This window comes from Phasianus colchicus, chromosome 9 (genome assembly GCF_987193195.1).
Source record: "Phasianus colchicus chromosome 9, bPhaCol1.hap1.1, whole genome shotgun sequence".
Classification (NCBI taxonomy): domain Eukaryota; kingdom Metazoa; phylum Chordata; class Aves; order Galliformes; family Phasianidae; genus Phasianus; species Phasianus colchicus.
The window spans coordinates 8,983,894-9,010,194 of record NC_143444.1 but is presented as its reverse complement, the minus strand read 5'-3'; the positions used below and the strand labels follow the sequence as shown (position 1 = coordinate 9,010,194).

Genomic DNA, 26,301 nt, shown 5'->3' with positions numbered 1-26,301 from the left:
ACCACCTGAAAACGAGTTATTCCCTCCAGTTCATATTTATGTTTGAATTCACAACTGCTGAACACATAATCTGCTTTTATCTTCTCCTGCCCAGGCAGGATTTTTCTTTAATGTAGCACCACTCAGAAAGTTGTATTTGTCCTAAAGACCCTGCTTTCTCTTAAGTCTTTTCAGCTGATTCTTGATATTCTCTCTTTGGTGCAGTCTGTATATGCTGTATATGCAACGTAGCTAATGTGCCCTCAGCTGTACACAGCGTGTCTTTTGCCAGAGGACTTCTGAAACCACATGACAGCTTCATGCAGGGAGGTTTTCTTACTGGAAGGAACCACAAGTAAATGACAATACACTGCTGTTGTGTATGTACAACAAAGCAAGCAGCAGAAAAAGAACATTTCCTGGGTAGCTTGGAAGCTGTCCTTTCCCCTCAAACAGGGAAACTGCCACTCTCTTCATGCTTTCAGCATCTTCTGACTGCGAGTCACTGCTGCCTTTCCTGAGCCACCCACAGGCTGCCCCCTTCAGCAGCGCTGCTTTCATTCGCAGCCCCGCACTGCTCTACACGCAGGTTATGATCCAGGTTTCCCTTGTACCTGGTCTGTCTCACTTCACACCCATGCAGAAGATCGCCATAGCTCAATTTGATTCAGAAGCATTTAACTATCTGAATTAGTTTAAACAATCGTCTACTTGGATTCTTCTTTGTGGTTGCAGACATTGTATAGCGCAGACCACGAGCTAAAACGTTCTGCTGAATCCACATACTGGTCCCCAGATATTTACATAACTTTAATGATCCCAAACGTTCAAAATCGACACTAGGCTCTCTCCCTGCCTCCTTCAATCAAGAATCTGACTTCAAACTATGAGACTGAAGAGAATGATATATTACCAGAACTCTGACACATCCGGAGTAAATTTTGTCTTCTAGTCTGCAAGCCTTTAAGGTAGTTTTTGTAAACTTCAGCCATTTTTCAGCTTAGTGCAGCTGAAGGAAGTTCTTCTAGACTTAAAAACAAAAGGCAGGAATGAAGGCAGGCCCACTCCTGGTAAGACTGTGAAACAAAGCACTCGGCAAAAAGAGACAAGGAACAACCAAGGATGTCAAGTAATCACATCAACTCAGTCCAATTTCCTTTTAGAGCAGAGATTTGGATCTTATGGGTATAAAGTCAGATGCCACGTATTTCAGACTTCAGCAAAGCTTTTTGACACCATCTCGAATGACGTTTTTACAAAAGGAAGTGTGCTCCCTTTGCAATTACTGGATTGGGTGCACATTTCCATAGAAAAGCTGTCAGTGGCTCGCTGTCAAACTGGAGAAGTTTATAAAGGGCACTTCGTATGGGATGTGTTAGTTAATGTGGTTATTAATGCTTTAGTGCTCAGGATGGTGGGTTACAGCCTATGCTTATTACACTTACAGATGAGAAGAAACTCGAGGGAATGTGAATATGTTAGATGACAGGACCAGAATTCACAATGATCTAGAGAAACAGTTTAAAATCTAAATGAAACCCATTATGAATAGAAAATATTTGACTTAGGAATAATCAGTTATAAACACACAGCATGAGAATGGCCACTTAAGTAGCTCTTCCGCAGAAAGGGAACTGCATCTGCAGTGGAATATAAACAGAATATTAGTCAACAATGTCCTGCTATTATGAAATCAGTACAAGAATTATATATCCAAGTTCGGTTGTTACAGTATCAGAAATTTGCGGCACATTTTAAGAACGGTCGGAGGAAACAGATGAGCAGAAATCCTGCTTCAAGGCAGGGGAAAGAGCTGGACAACCTCTTGCAGCCCTTCCATCCATTGGGTGACACTGGGTGCAAAGCAGCATGAAATGACGAGCTGGCAACGCTGCAACAGGACAGAGCGTTTCTGACAATACAAAAAAACAACAGCAATATCTTCTACTCCACTGTTTGTTCTTTACAAAAATCGAGGAAATAAGGAAGAAAAAGCTAAAGCATCACCACAAATAGCAATCTCCCCTCAAAGAATCCGTGCTCCAATTTCACCATTTGCTGCCATGTACATCGCTAACACAAAGAACTTTTACATAACCCTCCCTGCACTGCAAGTTTTGAGTCCGGGCCAACAGCTGCCTCATGCCTTTCAGAACAGGCTGCTGGACAAGCAAAAGCAGAAAGAGGCTGGCATAAGGAAAACAGCACCTTTGTTTATAAAACAAATACTACTTTGGAATTTGCAAACTTTTCAGTCAAAGAATTTCCTTGTCATAACAACAGATGAAGTGCCTCATATTTATGGGAGCACATTAGAAAAGAAATACATAGATGGGAGATATCATTGATGTAGCATTTGCCATTATTTTAGTGCAAAAGAAGGTCAGTGAGCTTTGTGAAGTTTCAAATGGCAGTGAGTTACCCAGGAACTCAAATCATGATGATAAAGACTCCAAGTGTGATGATCAGCTCAGAAGGTGTAACATGGCACATGAAGCAAACCCCAAAGACAATAGCCTAAAGCAGCACTGGACACTGTCTGTAAAGAGAGCAGAATCAAGAGAAGTTGCTGTTGGAGGATGCAATCAATGGGTGCAGGCATCAGACAGATATAAGGATTAGGGCTGTTGGTGGTAGTTTGTAGTTCCACCAAAACCAGAAACAAATAGAAATCTTGCAGCTTCTACCAGAGAAGATGGCACTTACAGCGCTGATCAGAGGAGTAGTAAGAGTCCTCATGAAGACTGAAATTAACACCTTGCCATTCATCTTCATTATATCTTCCTCCTTACCAAATCTGTTCTTAAACGACTGTTCTCCAAAACATTGGCAGAAATGATTGATACTGAGGACTTTTGCTTAGCAGTATCCATGCAACACAGGGTGACTAACAAAGCTTTCCTTGTTCCAGCAACAGTGCATCAGCTTTGGCTGGAGGACTGCACTACCTCATGGGGTTAGAAAAAGGCACAGTAAGTGTGCAGTGTGTGGATGGTGCTTTGGTGAGGGCAAATCTTGAAAAATATTTTGCCCAAAATTATGCATTTAAAACATAGTTTATGACTTCTTGTGCCTGTGTCTATAGAAGAGTTGCGTGCTTTTCACAAATGTGGTCATTTTAGAGGTAGAAGAGAATAAGAATAAAACCCACAATTTTATTCCTAGATCTTGTACCGAGTTCCTGTTCTGTGGTCTTCCTTCATTTCTTCCAGCTTTCCAGGCTGGTTTAAATGAATCTGAATGCAGAGAGCAGCAGGGCAGAATGTGTATCTCCTTGCACCCTGGAAAGGAAGGACATGGGGGAGGCCTCGCAGTGGAGGAGCTCTGTACAGTATCCAATGCAGGGACTCTATAAATTACAGCCTCGCCTTTCATTTTTAGCTGATCTAATGCAACGTGTCACCTAGAACTGCACTTTTTTCCGTAATTGATGATGTCTAGGAAAATATTCTGAAACTCCCCACTGATAAGCACCTAGACAAAATTGTTTCCTCTCTGAGAGTTTCCTCTCTGAGAGGCAAAAGAGGATGTTGAACTGTTTTTACCCCCTTGTCCCCCGAGTCATGAGAAGTACCAGAGCTGTCTCCGCTGGGCCAGACTAAGCCCTGCTTCACCACGAACCCAGTGCAGTACCGACAAATGATCTCCATAGTAAATGATGCAAATAAGAAATGTCAGCATGTTCCAAAATTCCTCACTTAATCTTATTGCCAGTTGTATAGTCTGGATAATCAGTAAATAAATTCCTCTAACTTTGCTCAAATCCTTGGGGGCTGAAAACACAGAGAGCGCTTTCTAATTCATTCTCATTAACCTTCCCAGCTCTAAACAAAGCTATTTCCTACTTTTCTTAGCGTCTGATTTTTCCAACTGGCCTCTGCAACACCTGAGTTAGCAGCAATGATTTCTCACTTGTGATTTCTGTTTTGAACTGGTATTGTTCTTTCTCCTCACACATATGCTTGCTGGAATAGCACGAATCAGCAAGATTTAAAACCTCTCATTCTCAAGTTTGAAGCCCCTAAAGGGAAATTGCAGTTGTGATGCCAAGGAACACAGTCGTACGTTATTTGACTTTTCCTCAGCCAGGCTGACAGCAGAGGGGGGAGGGAGGGAGGAAGGAAAGGGGAAGGGAGAGGAAGATGGCATTTTAATAGCACCCACACTGATTTCACACAGTTGGATCACTGTGCTCCAGAGCAGCACCATTTCCTTTCCCCTTTGCCTTGCATTCAGTCAGTATTACTAAGCCAGACTCTATGGGAAGGATTCTCAATCATTTTCTCCCAGAATAGACCACATCTTAGTAGGGAAATCTGTCAAGTAGACACCTCCCTCCCAGGCTAGCTGGCTAGCCTAGCTATTACCCCTCGTTCTGACAGACTATTACCAGCTCAGGCTTTGCACAGACCACCCCACCCGAATCCCAGATGTGACTAAATGGGTCAACATTCCTGCCATGACAAGATGGATTATCCCGTTTCTCACCCCAAGTTTCATAGTCTCTGTAGAACCCACACTAATTGGCCATCTGAAAAAAATAATAATCAAGAGCAGGTACGTATTTAATCTAATTGAACAAATGAACATACAAGAAGAACCAGAATCTTACGCGAGTAGATCTACCTTTCCCAGATGTTAGTCAGATGTTAGCCAGAGGTATCTTGGCCAAAGTTCTGCTCAAAAGATTCCGTTTGATAACTCGGGTCCTAGGAATGGGTTTTCCATAAGTGCTCTGCCAGGCAAAGTCACAGTGGTCTATGAGTCCTGGCAGAAGCTGTTAACCCAGTATGGCACCACTGATCCCCACCATGTAAACTCCCCATTTAAGAAGTCCTTTAACTTTGAAAGTGAAAATTTGAGCTGCAGCATTCCTGCGGCAGAACTGCCTCACAGCAGAACAGGAAAGGAATATGAAAACACAGAGAGCTTTACTGAAGTGTAACAAATATCGCTCAACAAAAGAAATTCACTCATGAAGGAGCACTTGGGTTTCATACAACAGGAACAGAAACTGAACATTACTGGCAAAATTATTCTCAAGAGAAGAATGGAGTTGTGAGCAACTATGCTACCTACAACCCCAGATCACATTAAATTAGGTACTGCTTTTTGGCGTGGCTTCCATTTTGTATAAATAGGCCCAAACCTTTCTTAGTATTCTATAAAACTAGTAGAAAGGGAAAGATTTTTTTTCTTTCTTCCTAAATGAAAATCAAATTGTATTTAAGAGCCAGTGAGATTCTGAACAAATACTTCATAAGATCATACTCTTGTTGGCAAAAAACAACAATAAGCTGTAAAGTTTAAACCTTAAATCAGTTTGATTTTCTCTATTTGGTGAAGTTTCAGGGCACCAGAGACAGCACCCTGCCCCAAGGGCCAAGCAGACACAGGATGGAGCTGATCTGTACAACTGAGACCATCTGTATTTATTGGTGCTACAACCACCTCAACTTACCGCTTCAGCCAACTATTTCTGCAAATCAGCTTTGAAGTGACCTGTAGCATGCTGATCAGCAGCAAAAGGTACACTAAAACCACCTGACTTCTTGATTGTTTGGCTCCTGCACTGCACCACGCATACAAGGAACCCTGGCCCTGTGGCAGCGCAATGAAAAGGCAGACTTCCTTCAGACATGGAGCAGTCACTCACACTCACATGTATAGATTAGAAATTCTTTTGTCAAGAGGTAAAAAAGCTGCCACAACACAAGGGCTCTCCTCTCCCTGTTCAGAGGGTTGTTGGCTGCTGAGCAGAGATGGGCAGTCCAAGCAGTGGTTTATCACGTCACCCCCATAACTGAACATCTTGCAATACAGCTACAGACAGAAAGTTTCACTCTTCTTCTCCCATGGTTCTATTTTAAAGTGTTTTCTGCAGTAAAATTACTGTGAGACAGCTAAATCCAAGGGCAGGCGAGGAACTCGAACCCATGGCCTTCTGGCTTAGAGGTGAGACTATTCCAAATGCAGCCAAAGTGACACACACACAATACGCTTTCAAGGTTTTTCAAGAGCTCTGTCATGATTTAAAAACACTGAGTCTTTGTGGTACAAACCACAGCACAGGAAAGAACTGGGGCTCCCTTTTTACTGCTAATTTTAGCTGATGAATTGTTTATAATCTCCTGCAAAATACATACAGCCTTATTCTGCCTGAAGCGAGGAGGGAACAGCCTTTCAAAACTGATTCTTAATTATAGCATTCCCCTGTGCTGGATGGAATGGAGTCAGGTTCCAAAATTGTGTCAGAGTATATGAAGTGATAAAATGAGGATGGGTGAGCTATTTTTAAACACACACAAAGACTTTGAGGTCAAAATCCCTGAATTTATAGCCTTACAGCCATATTAAGGCTCACGGGTTATTAAGACCTGCATGGTGAGACTCAAACAACAATTCATTTGAGACGCTCTCTGGCTTCAGCACATGTGCTCCCTACCGGTGTGCTGCCAAAGTGGGGCCCCCCAGGGAGCAGCCTTTAAGCACAGATATACTCCCATGTCCACAGGTACTTGGGAGACAAAAGTGATCAGATGCTTCCCTAGCAGTGTACTCCCTTCTTCTCCTCTCTTTTCCCAGGATATTTTGCAAGCCAGAGGCCTGTGCTTCCAGATGGGCAGGAAGCAAGCAGGTCAGAGATAACTTGAGGAACATAAAACAAAAGCACAGGATTTTTCCTTACTCTACCCAGCCTGGAAAGCTAGAACAGCCTGGCCCCACTGACATCCCCTCCTCACAAGCATTACCTGGGGAAGAAGTGGTGCTGCCTTTGCCCCACAGGCTTCTCAGCACTGCCAAGTGATGCTCCTGATCCCAGTCTGATTTGTAGCAGCACTTGGCTATGGAAAAGCTGTTGCCCCCTACACACACACTGGTTTCTTTTCAATCACTGTCAACATACACCATATCATTTTAGTAAAGGACAAAAGCTCGCAATGAGGAGAAACAAACAGGACATGCTTTACAAGTCAAAATGGAAATAGCTCTGAGGCCCTCTTCCCTATCCTTCGTGACAGTCTACAAAAGCTTTTGCAGTGTCTTCCTCTGGAAGGTGCAACTCTTCTTGAGGCCCAAGCAGAGGCAGTAAAGACATCAGGGTTCCGAGGACACAGCAAAATAATGTGCACCACATACACTGTTCATTTTGTAAATGAAGAAAGGCTTTACAGGAAGCTGTGGCATAGTGGTGAGCAAAAGAGATGTATTATTTTTGGAAAAGACCAGACTTGGAGGCTTGGAGCATCAGAGAAAGACAAAAGGCTCTAAGAGCCACTTTCAAGTGAGTATATCTACTTGTCCAAGTTGTGCAGTTGCATACATTTAAGTATCACCTAAACTTGCCTTTTTTTTTCTTGTTTTTTTTTTTCCATTTGGACTTCCAGGTAGTGGCTGAACATAAAATTCTAATGAATTGTAGATGGCCAATGTGAAAATAAAAACATTAGTCAAAACTTAAATTTTTTCTTGACTCCTTATGGATTTGCAAAGCAATAAAAACCACAGTGTTCACCAAACTAAAGCCTAGTAATAATAAAAAAAGGTTTAGTACAAAAGGACCTAGTGAGCTTTTTAAAAAAGAATCTAGTATTACTGGTTCTGTTAGTAATTAATGTACCCTTGAGTACTGATCAAAAAAGACCTTCTGAAGTGGAATCTGTATTCTTAGAAGACTATGATGCACATATTAGCTTCAGAGGCTCTCCCACTTGGAGCAACACTGAAGGGATTCGTGTTCCTTTACTTAAGGAATACCTGCATATTTTTTACAAATCCATGGAACTATACCATCCTGTAAGCATTAAAGACTCATTCATTCCTATCCTCCTGAAAACCCTTGCCACATCAAAGTGATGCACTCTGAGATACTTTTGCTCCTATAGCTCAAGAGACGTCACTTGTATTTCCCCACAGATGCTCATTATTTATTTGAAAATTGTTACCTTCAGGAATTTGGCCTCATTTATCCCCAGCTGAAGCCACTAGGCATCTTCCTCCTGAACTCCACCAGCATTTCATCAGACTACAACAAGAGCTTCCTTACGCTGCAGGAAAGGCAGAACCATTTTTAAAGCTTTTCCTATAGGTGCCCTTTTTGAGTTTGATTTCCAGGAATACAGAATTCCTTAATTCCACTCTGCACCACAAATCATCCTGCAGCTACATCCTGTACAACTGCATCCAACTCTGCTCTCAGTGAAGCCCTTGGAACAATTCCCACCAAGTTTAATAGTTACGTCCTATTTCCCCCCTGTTCCTAACTAAGGTTAATTTCTTTTCTCCCAGTATAAACAGAAATCAGCAGGTAAGAAAGTTTTGTCTAATGTGGCACCAAGGCTGTGGAATTTACTCCCATGTGAGAATGGCACAATAAAGTCATTTGTTTAAAAGTAAATTGAAAACATTCCAGTCCTCTCAGGCTTACCACTATTAGCTTTAGTTTCTGCACAGCACTGTAGAATGTCTGGCATCAAAGGCACTTTGTACACTGCACTGTATTGGACACTGTTAGTGGACCATTAATCACTGCAAACAAAGACCCATGCAAACACAGAAAAAGTACTGGTTTTTCACATGAAAAGGTTAACAACACAGTTTTCTAGATGCTACGCATTTTAAGATGTGAGGTGTTGACAAGGCATCCTATAGGGTGCAGATTTTTCAATTGATAATCAAATATTCCAAATTAAACAATTCTCATTCGTGCCTAATAGTCTCTAGAATTAGAGAGAAATGTATCTCAGCATAAACTAGCACACTTTAAATTCACAGATGTCTATAAACTCACATGCTTCATTAAACCCCCACACAGATAACATGCATACGTGCACAGGTAATGGTTATGGGCAAGAAAACCTTCAAGGATATGAACTCGTAAACCATGGTTGAAGAAAGCAAAGGCTTATATGAAACATGCACTAATGGAAAAAGTAGCCTGAGGGAATATGATTGCATGTTTCAAAGTGCTGGAAGAAGAATTGGAACACAATCAGTTCCTATAGAAATGCAAAAATCTGAGAGAAAAGCAGTTCATGGCCTGGCAAGAAGCAAATAATGCACAGAGGAAAGCCCATGGTCTGGAACCACAGGCTGTATTTCAGGGTGCAACTTACTGATGAGATCAAAGGAAAAAATGCTGCTATGTCACAAGAGTGTGAATTACTGCGCTTACTACTCCCATCCAGACCAGAGCAAGAGAAAATCTGAGTCAGCAGCCCCAAAGATTGCCATATATCAAGCAGATTTCCATTGAGTTTCTCAAAGCAAAGTATTTTGTCTCTCAAGGAGAAAAGCTGTTGTATTCTTCTACTATCTGTCCCAGGTGAAACATAATCCACAGTGCAAGGAAATACAGGTCCGCTGGTCTAAGTGTACTGGCTGCAAAGCTTTGGAACATATTTTTAAAGACAGGCATACTAAAATAAACAAATACACAAACAAGCAAGATGTCAGACTCAATCAGTCAACTGATGTTTTGGAAATTTTACAGATCTTAGTTTCAGTAGACTTATAAGTGATGCCCTTAGAAGACTGCTCATTGAGTTTGTCAGGATGGGTATTAATGAAAAGAATGGTAGTCATAAGATAGGTACATGGCAGCTTGGCAGGAAGAGCTAGCAGCCTTAAAGGGTTTCATCATCAAAGTGCCCAACAGATAGTCCAGCTGGAAGAAAATGGCATGAACTTGCCAGGTAATGTTGTTTCTGCCCATAACACAAGACTGAGGTACTGTCAGTACAATGGACAATAGAAAAGTGTCCTGCAGGACACGGTAATGTCAAGGACTGGAAAAACAGAAGCAGGATTAAATACAAGTCATACATTGACAGACTAATGACAGCTGCTGCGCTGGACCGCGGTTCATCAGATAGCAGTAATATAAGAAATCCTGAGCACCTTTAACAAAGCATCAGGGAATTCTAAGGCACTACTATAACATGGCCACAAAAAGACTGAACGCGTTTGCCTCTGTTATGAGCAATGCAGGTCCAAGAGTGGAAACATCTTCTTTTACAGTGCAGGTGTTACCATCTCCAGATCACTGAGGGAGGAGGTTATATGCCATCTGGTGAAAGATAACATTTTATATCTCCCTTGTTTCCAGAGATGCTGCACTACTTCACTAATAGTCAAATGAAACCGAGTGGCCAGAACAACAGGATTTCATTGCAATTGCACTGAAGCTGCTTTTCAGCATCTATAGGATAGAGCACTGCAGTTTTCAAGAGTGCTAGACAATTAAATTGAAATAGTTCTGCATCTTATATGAACTGTATAGCCTTTTTCCTTTATCCCCCACAAGGTCCTTGTCTGTGTTCCAAAGCATGCTCCCCAATCTCAGAGCAGGAACAGGCTCTGCATCAGCACTCCCATTAAGCAGGAGAGTATATCTGGGAGGAAAGAGTGAGGATATTTGATTAGTGGTGTCGGAAAATTCCCAGGTACACACTGATCATCCCAAAGCTGCTCCTGCTGCTCATGGAGCCTGGGAAAAGATGAATGTGGCCTTTGGAAAAGACCTCTCTTAAAAACCCACCGGGCATGGAGATTGTTTTTTGATCACTTCCTTCAGGGAGGGCTGGAGAATGACTGCATGTTCCACAGGTCTGTGAAGAGTGATTTAGAGAGCCTGGTGAGACTAGAGGAGAGAAATGGTGTAAGAAAACAATTTCTGCCCTTCCGGGAATGATTTTTCCCATTATTCTCTCAAAGCTGGAATATCAGTCCTGCAAATCTTCACCTTCTTCTTCATGTGGAGGAGAGGGGCCAGGCTGTAAGAAAGAGTGATCTGTATGGCAAAAGGAGCAAACAAACTGTCACTGCCAGTACAACAAGTTGGTCCCACAGCCTGACTTGTCACCTTCTGTCACCCTTCCTAAGCCTTAATCCAATTTGGTAGGAGCACATGTTGCTTGTGAGAGAAGAGCAGACTGCTGAGAAGGCAGCTAAACAGCTGATGAAAGATACTGATGCTACCATTACCACGTAGGTTGCTGGTTACAGCTTCCTTGCAATGGAGAGGGGGAGGAAAAACTTCATGCGAGACCCTAAAATTAACTTTCGAATTGCTAAACGCACATTGGGCAAAGCCTTCAGTAATGAGCATCAGGTATGATGCAATCAACACATCAACAGCTAACCTCGTGTAGCAGAAGGTTGCCTTAGAGTTATCAAATGACACACTGGAGAATCTGCTGCTCCAGTTAACTCTTTGTATGTGCCCAGGGAGAACTTTTGGGGTGTTTATCAGAAGGGGAATAGCAGAAAGGGGTGAGAGAGAGGTGAACTCCTTAAAATATAATTTATTTTCTGGCTACCTTCCTTTCATAAGGGAAAAAAAAAGTTCAGCTTAAATTACAGGCATGCAGGCAAGCTCTTTCAGCCCCAGAAATTCATCCTACATGTTGATTAATAGTCAAACTATTAGAGCTTTAACATGAAAAATGGGAAAGGCTTCAACTGAAGACTGCCTGTAGCTAATGATGCAGTGGAATGAACGTTTTCGTTCCAGCTAAACCATTCCTGTTCCTGTAAAAATAAAGAAATCCAATCCTGGGCTATGAAAAAGACTCAAAGAACTATGCATGTTTATTGGCTTAAAATAATGCCATGTACGTATGGGATATGTTACCTGTTTAATGAAACATATGTAATTGCATACATGTACACACAGAATATACATAGCTGAAGTGAGATAGATATCTATATTGGATACAAAGTGCGGAAGATAAGTTGGTGACCATCACCTGGAATTTCTCTGTAAGCGCTTCACAGAGCTAATAGATTTTAACACAGCTCCTGTCTCAGGCTAAAAAAAATTAAAATGTAATAACCAAAACACCGCAAGGAAGTGCAGTGGGCTGTATAGAATCTGCCTGGCAAGGCTGCCTGACACACGCAGGACTTGCTTGGAGATCTCCCTGCGGTTCAGCCCCTGGCGCCATCAGTTGGGCTCGAAATCAAAAGCAGTGGAAGGAGGTAATTAAAAGTGACTCTACACCGCTCTCCTGGCAAAAGAAGACTCCACTGCAGCCACTGAAGGAGGGTGGGAAAGGATTCAGGGGTATGTAAGAGAAGGCATGTGTCTCTCCAGCTTTAGTGATTTCCATTATGGAAAAGCAGCGCTTTCCAGCTTTTAACCTTTACGCCGCTGAAGTCAAACATCAACTTTTTGTTTTAATTTCAGCACGTAAAATACAAACTCTGGTTTGGCTAATGTCAACAGCATGCTCTCCCTAAGCTACAAGTAAGGTGCGGAGCTGAAAAAGCCCTACAAGGCAAAAAGCTGAAAAGCAGAATGATAGAGAAGCAGCGATTGCCACCAGCACTTCCACTGGCTGGCTGGCCCAGTGATTCTCAAGACTATGGGACTCAGGGTGAAGGGAAAGGCCAGGAGGTTCAAACCATGGTGTTGGCTGCAGGAACATCCATTAAAAGAAACTAAGAGCAAAGTCAGACCCCAGAAGGAGCAGAAGACACTGTGTTCCAACTCTAACCAGCTGAAGGAAAGTTTATATAAAAACAATCCCTTGGTCAGTGAGTCATGAGGAAAGAATTCCTAAGCTTTCTTCAGGGAAACCCCAGTAAATAACATGTCTAAAAACACAAGAAGATGGTGTTGTCTGTTCCCTTACGATACTTGGTCCACATGATAAAACCTTTGGCAGCAAAACAACGTACCGAGAACAGATCTCTTTGGGAAACCCAAAAACCAGTAAGAACTGCTGTGCCTCCTTGCAAAGCCTGTCTCATATTCTAGCTCTTGTTTGAGTTGTCTAATGCAAACTGGGAAGAAACATGAAAAGAATGCTTTTCCTTACAGCTTTGGAGAGTGCTGCTCCGTCAACTGCATGCAGTCGTACTTTCAAGATACATAAATGCCTGGATTTCAGTACATTCTGCATCTTTTATAACTAAGAGCTTTGGACCGAAATATCTTGCTGTACTACACCCAAAGAAACTGAATGAAAAGCTCTCTGCATGCACAGCTTGTCTGGAATATGTTATCAGACACGCAGCAGGCTTTGCAAGAAATAGTACTCTAGCAAAAGAAAGGCTGGATGGCTGGATTTCAATTCCAATGTAAAACTTCTTTGGCTATGAGCATTTTTTTTCATCTTTTTTTTTTTTTTTTCCTTTCTTTCTTTCTTCCTTTTTTTTTTCTTTAATTATCACAACATTTTGGTAACACGTTACGTGTTTTTAAGTATATCTTCCAGCAAAGAGATTTTAAAGTAACTTAACGTAGGCTCAGAAAAATGAGAGATTGCAGTGGTTTCCACACAAATGATCAGAGCTGAACACTGTGCTGCCTGAATTTGGACTGACTAAAAACTACTGTTGGAGATTCCAGGTAGGAATATTAACTAAAGCAGAGCTCACACTCTGTAGCAAAGCTTCTTAATTGTTGCAGATGCCCAGGACAGACTCATTTTAATGAGTCTCCCTTTAATGAGTTTTTAGCTTATTGAGTGTGAATGTGAACGTTCTGGTTTGCACTGGAAGCTTCCCCTGCTCAATGTAAAATTCCTTTATGGATTTTATTTCAGGTTATGCTGCTCCCATTTTTCAGCTGCTATAGATCCATAACAGACTCCAGAAGTTTTCCAGGATATAGGCAGAAACTTGTCAAAAAAAAAAAAAAAAAAAAAAGGGAGGTTGGAAGCATTACAGGGTAATTCCCAAAGGGCTGTGGAGTTACCATAGTAAAGGAGTGTTTTTACCAAAATGCACAGAAACAAAAGAGGTAGCTTCACTGATATTTGAATTGTAATTTTCCATGCTTGGAACGAATAGGGCATTTGTGACCATCTTTCAGGTATCTGTGACTAACTGTAAACTCTGGGAGATAGCTTAATGCTCTTCTGCGTGAAGAAATATATGATGAAATATATTTCTTAAAAGCTACAAAGGATCAGCCTAAAGGCTATCAGTACTGACAGAGCACAAGCTTTGCACAGAGAAAATGCAGATGCACGATGAAAGGAACTCTTGAAAATAGGAGCATCTTTTAGTCCCAATAAACCAGTCCATCATCCAGAAGGGAAGATTCAGCCAGAAAGAGCACAGGTGGAAAGGACTTTTTCTCAAAACTCACACAAGTGGGATAGGTGACAGTGAGAAATGCTGCGTCCTTTCATCTCACATGGGGCAGCAATGCTCCTGAGCCCTACCAGAGAAAAGATGTGTATTTAAGTGCTCCATCATAAATCTGAATTCTGTTGCTTAACTGTCATGGTGCTGGTAGACAATTAACCAGGAACCTTAACAATTACACACGGGTATCAATAGCCAGGAGATTCAGACACGGAAGGAATAATCACAAATGATTCTAGACACAGATGCCTAGAAATACATGCAGTTCCCCAGTGGGGTATCACCCAAAAATTTCTGAATCGCGACAGGAAAATGTTGGTACTTACATACGTAAAGCAGATACATTCAGCATATCTGAACAAACACACCAAACTTCTCAGGATGCACAGACACACACACACACACACCTTCCTGTCTCGGGTAAAATAATTTCAAACAATTCCCCATAGTTTTCCTTTCTGCCCTGCATTAAACCAGCAAAACCTCATACACATCTAGGTTAGTTAATAACAAATACTGACTTTAAATACTTCAACAAGTGACCTAACAAAACTGCTTGAGGAAATTTCTAATCTTACTTTAAGCTGAGATGCTTCTGGTTCTCCAGCTAAGGGGAAACTCAAATTAACTGAAATCAGATTAGGATTAATCCATCATTGTTGATTCTTAAATTCATCACTGTTTATGCAGATGTTGTAGGAATGAGGTACTTTTAAAAGAGCAAAAATGAAGATGCCTTGCCAAACCTGCTCCAAACACCAAAAATAGTGCCTTCTCAGGCTTGAAGAGACAAGTCGTGTAGAAAGAAATTATGCTGCTTCTCTACAGAATTCATTAGTAATATAATAATCCTAAAGCCTACGTCGCCTGCTAGTCAGACCAGTGACAAACAGGTAGTTTGTTCTGAGACTATCAATTTCCACAGATCTCAATGGCTAGTGACAAACCTCTAACCCAAAACGCAGACAGGACAATGTTCAGTAATTATCCACTGATTCTCTCCTGTCATTCTTTGACTGTAAGCTTTACGAGCCAGGAACCACGTTTTTATTTTACATTTGTAAAATAGGATCTGGGTCCACAACTGCAGCTTCTAGACAAATAGTATCTATTCACAATATTAACAACAGCTGCTGGAGAGGCATCATGCTGTGACTTACAAAAGAAACTGTACGAATAAGATGGAACTAAATAAGAGAAATGCAACATGGGGCAGAAATCACAGTCCCAGTTGGACAATGCCAGGACTGGTTCTAGGAAAGGAGGATTTTAGCAGAACACTCACAAGACTACAGTAAGCAGGGAAAAAACAGCAGTCCACTAAAAACTTACAGAATGAAGCAGAACATGTTCAGTCACAGCAGATGAAATGCTAACCCTCCAGCCATTGATGGGAGTTTTACAATTGATTTCATCATGCCCAGTATTTCACCCATGTTCCAGTCTTTTTGCTACCAATGCTGGTTGCAGTTTAATTGTTTCTGAGCATATGCATCCACTCATTGGTTTAAGAGGTATATCCTACACAGCAGTATATAACAGAGACCATAAAGAAAAAGAGTTATGTTTTCAAACTCTTGGAGATGACAAGCATTATAAAGCAAGGGTCATGATTTCCACCATAGCAAGGGCAACACACTCTTGAGGACTGCACACAATGCTGCATTTTGCTCTTGGTTAATAACTTCCTAAGCTTTAACATTGAAACTAGCAGTGAGCCCTGAATTGGAAGCCCAACACCTTGTGTAACAGCTCGTGGGAACTGTCTGTCTACGCACCACGGAGCTCTTATCCAGCCAGATAATTTCACATACGTCATTTGAACTGAGTAGAATATTCAGTGATGCATCATTCTCTCTTTGAATTACAGATAATTTGATTAGAAGATATTAGGTTTAAAAAGAATGAGAGAACGTAAAGGTGAACCAAGTAAGATCATTTGTTTCTCTACTTTGGGACCAGGAACAACAGTAAGTGAGGCACCAAAGCGGAAGAGAACCCAAAATCAAACACTACACGTGTCCACAGCCAGCTTTTCCTAGGGTCAAAACTCAGTTCTCCAGAATCAGCACAGTTAGAATGTCCTACAAATCTATCAAACAGGGAAGGACAGAGAACACACTGGTCAACAAAAGGCCACAATGGAAGTGGGACACAGGTGATGCAGGAGGACTGACCACAGAACTGGAACAAATGACATCATGAGTGCCGTGAGGAAAGAATGAAGTTTCAGAACAGGGAATTTCACACACAAATCATCATGAGAAATTGACTCCATGCGGACAGTAATTATAACCCTACCTCTACCAAAAGAGAGGTAGGGTAGGCTAAACAAATCCAGGATGAAACCATGCATTGGAATAGACATTGCATATCTTTGCTTTTGTCCAAAACAGAATGAGAGAAAACAGCATTCAGTTTCTCTTAATCATCTTGTTTTCTCTTACAGATGAGAGAAAAAGAAGGATCTGGCTGTTTACCAGCTGCCCTCCACCCTCCTGTCCAATGACTGCATTTCCTGTTACACTGTAAATGCTATGGAAGTGACTTTGGTGACATTTTTGGCAGAAAAAACTCACATTTTTATTTAGACCCAATTACTTTTTTTAAAAAACGCTACTCAGGAGTAGTTTTTTGTGTAGGAACTGACTTGGAGAACAACAAAAAAAATTGCCCAAGTCTTGTGATATCTGAGTGCATTTCCCTTTCTGTTCTTTTTGCACATGGGTGACACGGTGGTGCTGCACTAAAGGGGTATGGAGGCAATGTGACCTTGCAGCTATGGCTGTCCTGAGACCTGGGGACACAGACACCCAGCCTGGAGTCTCAAGGATCTCTGTAGGTCTGAGTAGTGCAGCACAGCCCAGAAGCACCCTCCTCTGCCAGCCAACTCTTAGCACTCATTGACCAGTTCTAGGAAGGGATCTGCAGGAGTTGGCTTTCTTTACTGCCTTCCCCAGGGCAGATCTCGTTCTCTTTTCAATAGGAATTTGTGTCCAGAACACGGCTGACACTCATGCTCCATCATTTGAAACTTCACAGCCTGAAAGTCTGCACCTTTCTGTACAGCTTCAATAAAATCCTTCATTAGAGTGGAAGTGGTGCAAAAATGAGCTGCACCATAAAAAATGAGAATTTAAAAATATTTTCAAGGTGCAGGTGTCTCGTGGAAAGCAAAGAGCCCACCACGAAGACATTGCAAAAATACTACTAATAAAAAAAATCTGCTCCGATCTAAATTTCCTGGAGCTTGCTTAATGTCAGCAGGTTCGTTTAATAGCAGAAATGTAAAACTGTGACAGCTATTGAACGGCTGATCCCTGACACAGGCAGTTACCAGTTTGCTGGGACTGGTTCTGAAATCCTTCAGTTAGCGAGGCTGCATCTTGTTACAGCCAGTGCAGCTGATGCAATGCTCTGGATCTCTTTCTCCCTTGTACGTTTTTAACTCTCTTGTGCCAACAATTATTTTACACTTAGAGAATAGAAAAGAGGGCTGCTCTGTGTTTCAGGGAACAGGATTGCCTCTAGGTTTGGTTTGAAATAGTAAATACTTCGAAGGATGATTTTTATGGAGGGGTGTTTTCGCATTCATGAAAGCGTAAGGCAGCACGGAAGGCACTGACAAACAGCCATTTCCTTTCCTCCCTCTGCTTTGGACTGCTGCTGACCCTGCGGGTACGCGCATGCACGCACTGCTCTGCTCCGTCACTTCATTGTAAAACTCAATTCATCTGTTTGAAGCAATGACTGAAGCACCGTCTATAAAATTATGGCATTTTTCCCACTTTAAAAAATATTATAACACTTCTTTCATTTGAAAGTTATTTTTAAACCTCCTTGGCCTGGAGCCAACTTTAGTCATAACTGAAGTGGATTCTTCTTTTCCTAGAATTCAGTGCCTTCCTTTCCTAGAATATAGCTGTCTGGGTGTTGTTTTTTTAAGTTAAAAAAAAAAAAGAAAAAAACAACAACAAAAAACCCAGTAAATGCACAGTTTTCATTTCCATCTACGCTGCTTTCCCTCTGACACATCAGCACAAGTTGCTGTTCAGCTTGCTGCTACACAACAAACACAAGCGAGTCCTTACTTTTTTTAGCTTAGGACCTTCACTCGAACACCACCCTCAGCAGTCTGGGAGCAGAGGCACCGACTCTCAGTTTGAGCCTGGCTGGGAACATTACCATGGCCTGAGTCAGAGCGTGATTACCAGGTAAGTGCAGACACTTCAGAAACACAGCTGGATTTGGTAAAGCAAGCATCACAGCCCTATGCAAAGATGCACGTGGCTTCTGGCGCAGTATCTGCGTAGAAATGTCAATAGCCAGGCATGAAATAGATGAACTGAGAGAGCTGTTGTCATACACGTAGGTAGGATGAGCACCCTGACTTCACTCACTCTAAGTTCCCACTTTCCAGGGCTGTCTCAAGAGGGAGTAGGACATCTGGTCTTTTTAATGAAGTAGCTGATCTGGAATCCGGGTTCGGTAAAACTACTCCCATCCCTTTTCCCCTCCCCCTCCCAAAAAAAGAGACTTGAAACTAAGCAATTAATATGTCACCAAGAAGTATTTTAAGCAATAACATGCAAACTGACCTGGCAGCGAGATTATTTTCCTTTTCTTTTCAAAGGAAATTCTGTTTTTCTCAGGAGAAAATTCAAACTAAATTCTACTAAGTGACTTTGTATTAGGTGAATGTTCCTATGCTCAGAGTTATCCACACTGAGACAATTCCACTAACCAAGATGCAAATTTTGTGTGTGTGTGTTTTATTTTTGCTAGCTCAGCCTATGAGGTTTGGGATGAGAATTTCAGTAGGACACAGCATCTCATAAATCTTCTAACCTAACAACGCTGGGCACGTAAGGAAAACTGCCTACATGAGAATGTTGTAGGCTTTGTTGCTGTTGTTATTTTCAAACAGCAGGCTCTGGAGGGCCTGTGTTTTTTGCTTTTGTTTTTAAACAACAAGGGTGATGAAAATGCACAGGGGAGGAAGCAAATTCACAAAGATGGATTAAGACACTGACTCAGTGTCTTCAGCATCTGGACCGAAGCTACAAGCAGTTTCCCAGCACGCTGTGCAGCTTGGCACAACGCTCTACTCGTCCTGCCCTTGCACAGGACTGCAGAGCAGAGTTCAGTTTTAACTTTAGTAAGATGTGGCTTGCCAACATGTGCTTGCTGAATGAGGTAGGTCTCCATTACCTCATTCTAAACGACCCCTTTTACAGATCTTATCCAACAAAGCCTTTGAAGATATATTTATTTTTAACCATGTGAGAAATCTCACTTACAGTAATGATTGTGCAACAATAAAAAGTAAAAATAACAATGATTAGTAGTCCACTGATGACCATAAACCCTCTTCTTTTCCCTCCCCCCGCTTTTTCTTAGGACCTCATTACTCCAATGTTTATTTTTACTTTGCAAATTTAAGAGGCAAAGCTAAGGGCAGTACCCATTCAGGTTGTGTGGGTGGTTATGGAATCTTTCCACATGACATGAGACAGTGTGAAAGCTCTAGTAGGTAATAATAATAGGAATTTTAAAGCCTTGCTAGGTACCCATGTAAATCCATACCAGGACAGTAAGGAAGGATTCTGAAACTTTGAAAACCAGCAGGATCCACAGTCTGCAACTCCTCCCTTCTCCCAGCCACATTTCAGACTCTCTTACCGCCTTTCAGGTGTACCCACTTCATTTTCCATACAACTAGGTACAGAAGTCTCAAGATGTCTGTGGGCTTTGAGCCACTGCAGGCAGCTGCAGGTTAGTTCTTCCTGCCTAACTGGGATTCATAACCTCCCAGAATCATAGAATGAATTGGGCTGCAATGGATCATCTAGCTCCAGCCCCCTGAGCATGAGCAACTTATGTGAAAGAAGGGAGGGGACACAGATGAGGATACAGTGATCCTCACCAGGATCTGGGTTCCAAGAGAAAGATGAGGATGGCTGTCATGGAGATTCATTTTGGAATTACCTTCTGGCTGACATCCCAAGGCCAATGGGGGAATTTCTGTGAACGTACAGCAAAAATCACCCATTGCTCACAGCATAAGGAAAGCTAGCACATCCAGCAAGCCTCAAATCTCACAGGCTTGTCCTATACCTGCTTAACTCTATCCTATCTTTTGCTAGCAACTTAACTCCATGCCAGATGCTACCGCTGGTCCTCCCTCCCTGGAGGTGCCCCATAGCTCAGGTCACTGGAGAACAGTGCTTGTCCACATGCATCCTGACCCCTGTTTCTGGCAGCCCCAAGAGATCTCTGGTGCCCCATCTCACTTGACAGAGCATCTACAGTCTAACTCCCCTCATCAGGAGATCAGCTCAGTATCCAGCATAGCAGCAAAGCCTTAAGTCAGCATATCGTAAAGCAACATTATAAACATTACCTTGATATTTCAGTGTACACAGTTAACATTTACATTTCACACCAACTCCTGCATACAGTCCCTCTCTCTATGCCATCAGTTCTTAACCCTTCACCACCCAACAGGCAAAGCCAATAAAACACAACATTTTTGGTGCTTCTGAGTCCAGTTACTATGGAGACAGCAGCAGACAAAAAGTGATAAAAATATCAAAATTAAAAGCAGACAAATTCCCAGATCTTCAGACCATTTTAAATGCACCTGGGTCTTTCCCAAATAGCCCAGAAATGTTCGAAGCTCACAGTGAGATACCACAAGCAATATTTCAAGGGATAGTTTCAACATTTGCTATGAAGCATCCTTTGATGCTCCAGATACATCCTCCTAAGGGTTAATATGTCAAAACAGGAAAGAAAAAACGTGCAAAAGCCGTGTAAATTCTTTCTGTAGCATAACAAAATCTCTTTGCAGCATGTTCCAAAGTGTGAGATGTGAAATTTCCATTCTTAAGCTAAGTAAAAATGGCAGAAAAAGTACAAACCCTGGGAACTACTTAATTATTAGTTTATCAGATCAACATCAGGAAAACCATCTTTTTATGTGCTGCTCAGTTTCAAAAAACCTACCATGCATATTTCAGTTCTCCCTCTCCACACCCCACACCCTTCTGCTGCTGTCCAGCTGGAACACATCAAGGGTCTAGAAGCCAAGTCAAATGTTGACCCCACCCTCCTCCATCCATTTTAAGGCACCTTCAAAGCCACTACACTGATCTAGTTCAGCTTAGCCAACAACGCCAGCAAATCTGTTATTTAAGACTTCAGTGCCGGGTTTTTATAACTGCCCATTAATACAAGCTTTGATGTATGGTCAAAAAATCCAGCTGTAATGAGTTTCATCAGACTGTAGCAACCTTTCCTCAGAAGGTCTTTATTACTATACCTTCATAATCTTCAGACCCAATACTGTTTTATAGTATGATTCTCACTGAACTGCCTTAAAAAACAACACTCGGCATCACTTAACATATCACCTTCTGCAAAATTAAAATACAAAGATCTGTTCATAGGTTCATAGAAGACATTTTTGTACCTACATTTCCTATTAGAAAGAATCTAGGAGTTTCCTCTTAGGAGAATGCAGGCAGCAATTGTGTGAAACAAAAGATAAAGTGATTTTTATGACAAAACCCTTGAGTCAGAATACAAAAGGATTTTGTAAAAGGACAAAGAACTTACTCTGTTGTTCCCCTTTGCAGGATGCAGCAGGGAGGAAAGAGGAGAAAAGAAATATTAGATACATATATTTTACATACATTCAGTCTAACTTGTACAGTTCTGGAAGTAGCTCAAACCAAATGAACTGAGTCAAAGTACATTCACAGAATCCTTTAGTCAGACAGCTTCCAGAGGAGCACAGGACATTCACGAAGGATTTGAAATGGTCAGCAAAGCTGTAAATTCGTACTGCTTTTCAAAATTTCCTCTCTACACAAACTTTCAGATTCCACTTTTGCTTCCTCCTGTGTAAATGAGGAGCAGCTCCAGGGAAGTCGGTGGACACTAAAACAAGGGTGAGGGAAACGAGGCTCAAAATGATCTAGGGATGGGACCAAAGCCAGAGGGATTTTCGTGCATCGGTAATACTGAGCTTCCAGTACGCAAAGCAACCACTAAATATGTCTGCTTACCCTTTCATGACAGCCACTCCCTGCAACATGCCAATGAATGGAAAGTTTCACGATCCAATGCTTTTAAAAAGCAAATATTGTACGTTTAGACTAGTAATGAAAGTAAGGTGGAGGTGGCATTAGGGAGAGGGGAAAGGGAATGGATGGTTGGTGCCAGCCAGGTAAAGTGTGCTGAACAACTTACGGTGAACATCTGTGCTTTCTTTTCTTTTCTTTTAATTACAAGTTTTGCCATGAGCTGGCATGAACAGTGTATATTATCCAGTGGGAAGTTGGCCAAAATAAACACTAGCCGAGTTGAGAAATACAGTCTGGAAAGGTTAGTCACAAAGTTGTAGCCATTTTTTAGAAAAGGAGGTTTGGATGCCTCAATACAGAAACCCAGCAGTAAAGTCAGCTGGTAAATGGATATCCTGTTTCAAAGTGAATTGGCCACAGTGTGATTTATATCAAGCAAGCTGCCTTGCATATGGGTTGGAATACTAAAAACACTGATTCATTGCTATCCGGGTGGCTGTCAAAGCTCACGTCCTGAGAAATGCAAATCTCTGGGGAGGGAGGTGACCTGGAAAAGTGCAAAAGAATTCAGGGGCTCAAAGAAAAAGTTTGAAGGGTGGTTAAAGATAGCTAACAAGTGAATGAATACGTGAACGTACGTCTGCACACAGAGGGATGGAGAACACAGGCAAAAGGAAGCAAGAAAATGGAGGAACGGGGTGTTAGGTGGTTTAATGGGTTTTGTTTAGGCACAAAAATAAAATGTCAACAACCTTAGACTTTGCTTAGGGTATTAAAATAGTACTGGAGACTTCATAGCAGTAGTTGTAAGTACCAAGCCCCATTACCACTGTCATCATTCAATTTTAAGTAGCACTACTGGAAAAACAACAGAAAAACAAAATATTCTTAGTTGAGAGATTTGTTCCTGGTGAGAACTTGAAACAAATCTCTTTAATTCGGTGACAAATTCCTACTTTTCCTTTCATTGCAGAAGAAACCCAAGTAGGGGCCAATGCGTTGGGCTTTATATCAGCATTCCCGTATGCGAGCAGCAGAGCTGTTAATGAAAGCACACAGCTTAACTTCAGATTCCAGGCTACGCACGCTCCTCTGGCAGTTACAGAAAGCAGGCCAGCCTCACCACTGCAGCACTCCAGGTTTACAACACTATTAATCTATTTTTCATTTCTAAGCAGCAATTTTTCTACTTCTGGTGCCAAAGTCTTGGATATTCAAAGTTACCAGCTGCAAATTGCACATGAAAAAGAATGAGAAGGTCATCCTGTGACAGGGCTGGGGTACCTCTTTGCATTTTTAACTCCAGGACTGCAAAGCTGTTAGGAAGGACTGAAGCAAACACAACTTGCTGCCATACCTAACAGCGTTTCTTGCATGAAAATGGGGTCTCTAAATCTTTGAAGAAGAGTAAAAGATTGGTGGGCATCTCTAAAACTACTTTATGTTGCCAGGCAAAGGTGCAGAACTGAGGAGTGTGCATATGATTATAATGAAAGTTCTGTCAATGTGCCCTGGGTGCTGAAGCTTTTGCTTTAGAAAATTTAGAACTTTAACTGCAGACTTTCAGTACACATTTGAACCTACAGTCAAGTAGGAGGAAAATACTTTGCAAGATTAGAGTAGCATGAAGGATCTTTCCTGCACAGTCTGATGAGCGATGGGATGAATTTCAGACTGGAGGGTTTGGAACAATAATATTCACTCTTTTTTGTGATGTAAAGGTGATTCCAGCCCAGACAACAACTGAGTTTTGACTGCCTCCTAACTTTGTCTTTCAAAGATGACTTTCATCTTATTTCTGAGATTCCTTCAACAGACAAACTTAAAAAAAACCCAGTTCTTCAGAAAACCTATTTTGAATATAAAATACTTTTAGGGAGATGGGAAAAACAAAGGGACAGAACATAAGTTTAGGAATCTACCTAGTGTGCCCTTTTTATCAATAAAGCATCAGGTATATGAATATGGCAAACATGAGAAGGAACACAAGATTCAATCGGCTGGTTTGACACCATAACCTGAGCAAAAAATCAAAATGATGCAGTATTTTGAAAGTAGGAATTTATTAGATAACCTCTTGTAACTAATCCTTGTAAAATGACTTCTGGTTGTCCTAGATAAGAGCCAATTTACAGGGACAGGCACCCTACTGGAAAGTCATTAAGAATATTTTAAAGAGTGTGAGATATTTGGTAGGTCTCCTGCTGAATTTGTGTCTGACCTGTTAAAAAAAAACCAACACTGTTATCATAATCACTGGTCATTTCTACAATAACTGGAGAATCCCACAGTTCAAGTATTCTGATTTGGCTTTTGTTGGCAGCCCCGACACTCTTTATACAGAGTACAGTGAGCATTGCCTGTGTGTGTAAATAGCAGCAGGAAGAGATGCAGAGAGGATTATACAGGAAGATGTACAGGTATCACAAAAATAAGGGAAATATGAGGAAGATGATGAAAATGGAAGACGTCACAAAACCGTGGGCTCAAGGGACCTGGCCTTGTCATGGAAAGCAAGCAGGAATAGGAACAAATTCCACCAAAGTCAAACTCAGAATAGATCCTCCTCTAAAGGTATCCATGAGACAAATTACTGAAGAAAGATGAGCCATGCATTAGAGAAACTTTAGTGAATACTGAAAAAATTTAGTGAATACTGAAATACTGAAGAATTTTTCAATTCAAACTACTCAAGCACAGAGCACAGGACAAAACAAAAAAGAAGAACACCCCAATACTGATTGAATCCTGTGGAAGTTCTGGCACTTTTGAGAAAAAGTTGTGGTTACTGTAGGTTTGTCATGGGTAATAAAGGCCTTTTAAAATTGAAACTTTAACTGTAAAACAGAGTACCCATAATCTGAATGGTTCTTAAAGCAGCTTCACTGCTCAGTACCAAGGTTTTGTTCTTATGCTGCAGGCCATATTGCTATGGCCTCAGCTATGCAGGCACTTGAGGGAGCTGGACTTCAGGAGCTGAGCCAACTCCCTCGTCCCAAACTTATGTAAATGAGAAAACACAAAATGACAATGTTCAAAAAGTACAAAATGGTAGTTGGGCGTATTCCATTTCCCAGCATTTTCCTTTTTTTGTCTTTTCTGTTTAATTTAGTGGCTTTTTTTCTTGCTGTTTCCTGTTCCATTTGCTTCACATGATTAGCACAGTATAACTGTGTTTGGAAAGGTTTAGCATGTGTTCCATACACAAAAACATGCAATGATTCAGTAAAATAAATATACGTGACTGCCTGAAATGCTTCTGTCAGTTCTGTAATACAGAGCTTGCAGGAATAAGCTTCTTTTCTTTAGAAGATATTCATAGAAGCAGTGAAGCACAGAAAACCTCGCTTTGCTGAATGCTTTTACTAAACTGTTCCAATGAATAACATTTTGGAACTTTTTTTTAAAATTGATGTTTGACACACAAATTAACCGTAAAGTATTTCATTATGAATATTAAACAATTACCACATCAGAGGCCAATGAAAAAGCTACAATTTCTTGAGATATCTGCAGACATTATGTTCTCCCAAATGATGCAATTGTTTTTCTGACTCAAAAAGAGCAGCTACTGAAAACGAGTGAGCTGTAGAACTTACTGAGGATTTATCAGGATAGACACCGGCTCGTAGCAGAGATGCCTTCCAGCTATCCACCTCCTCTTGGGAGTCACAGGCTAGTTCAAGGAAACGGTAATCCTTGTAAACATTCCTAGGACAGAGAGCACCACACTGTAAAACCAGAATTTTACTTCTTTGTATCACGCACACAGCATTTTAAATAAAAAATCCTTTGGGATCAGAAATAACTTGGTAATTGTTTCGGACGATGGCGTTTATGAGACAGGTGCTTGTTTAATAATTACATGGAGTACTTAAAAATATCTCACAACTCTACAACACAGTTCTGGAAATAACAATTATCTGAAAGCACCGTGAAACTGCTTCAAATCAATTTTCCAGCTTTTGTTTCCAAAATGAGGCACATTTAGGAAAAGTAAAACTGTTGTGATACAGAGGACAAACACGTAAGACATTCCAACAAAACTGTATTTTGAAGCTAATTGCTGCTGTAACCATTAAATATCAGAATAATGCAACATGCAACTTTTTTCCCACATTAGGTCCTTCTG

At 41.3% G+C, this 26,301-nt stretch overlaps 1 protein-coding gene across 7 annotated transcripts in view; it reads right to left on the bottom strand.

The window, feature by feature from the left end:
* Positions 1 to 26,301, bottom strand: part of DNM3 (dynamin 3) — a 168,595-nt gene that overhangs the window by 27,704 nt on the left and 114,590 nt on the right. For all 7 annotated transcript variants that reach the window (XR_016469120.1, XM_090146094.1, XM_090146093.1 and 4 more), the window contains one exon: positions 25,769 to 25,880. Coding sequence is in view for 6 of the 7 variants with exons in the window: in XM_090146094.1 (XP_090002220.1) it covers positions 25,769 to 25,880 (112 nt within the window). In the remaining variant the exon portion in view is untranslated. The remainder of the gene's footprint in view (positions 1 to 25,768; positions 25,881 to 26,301) is intronic.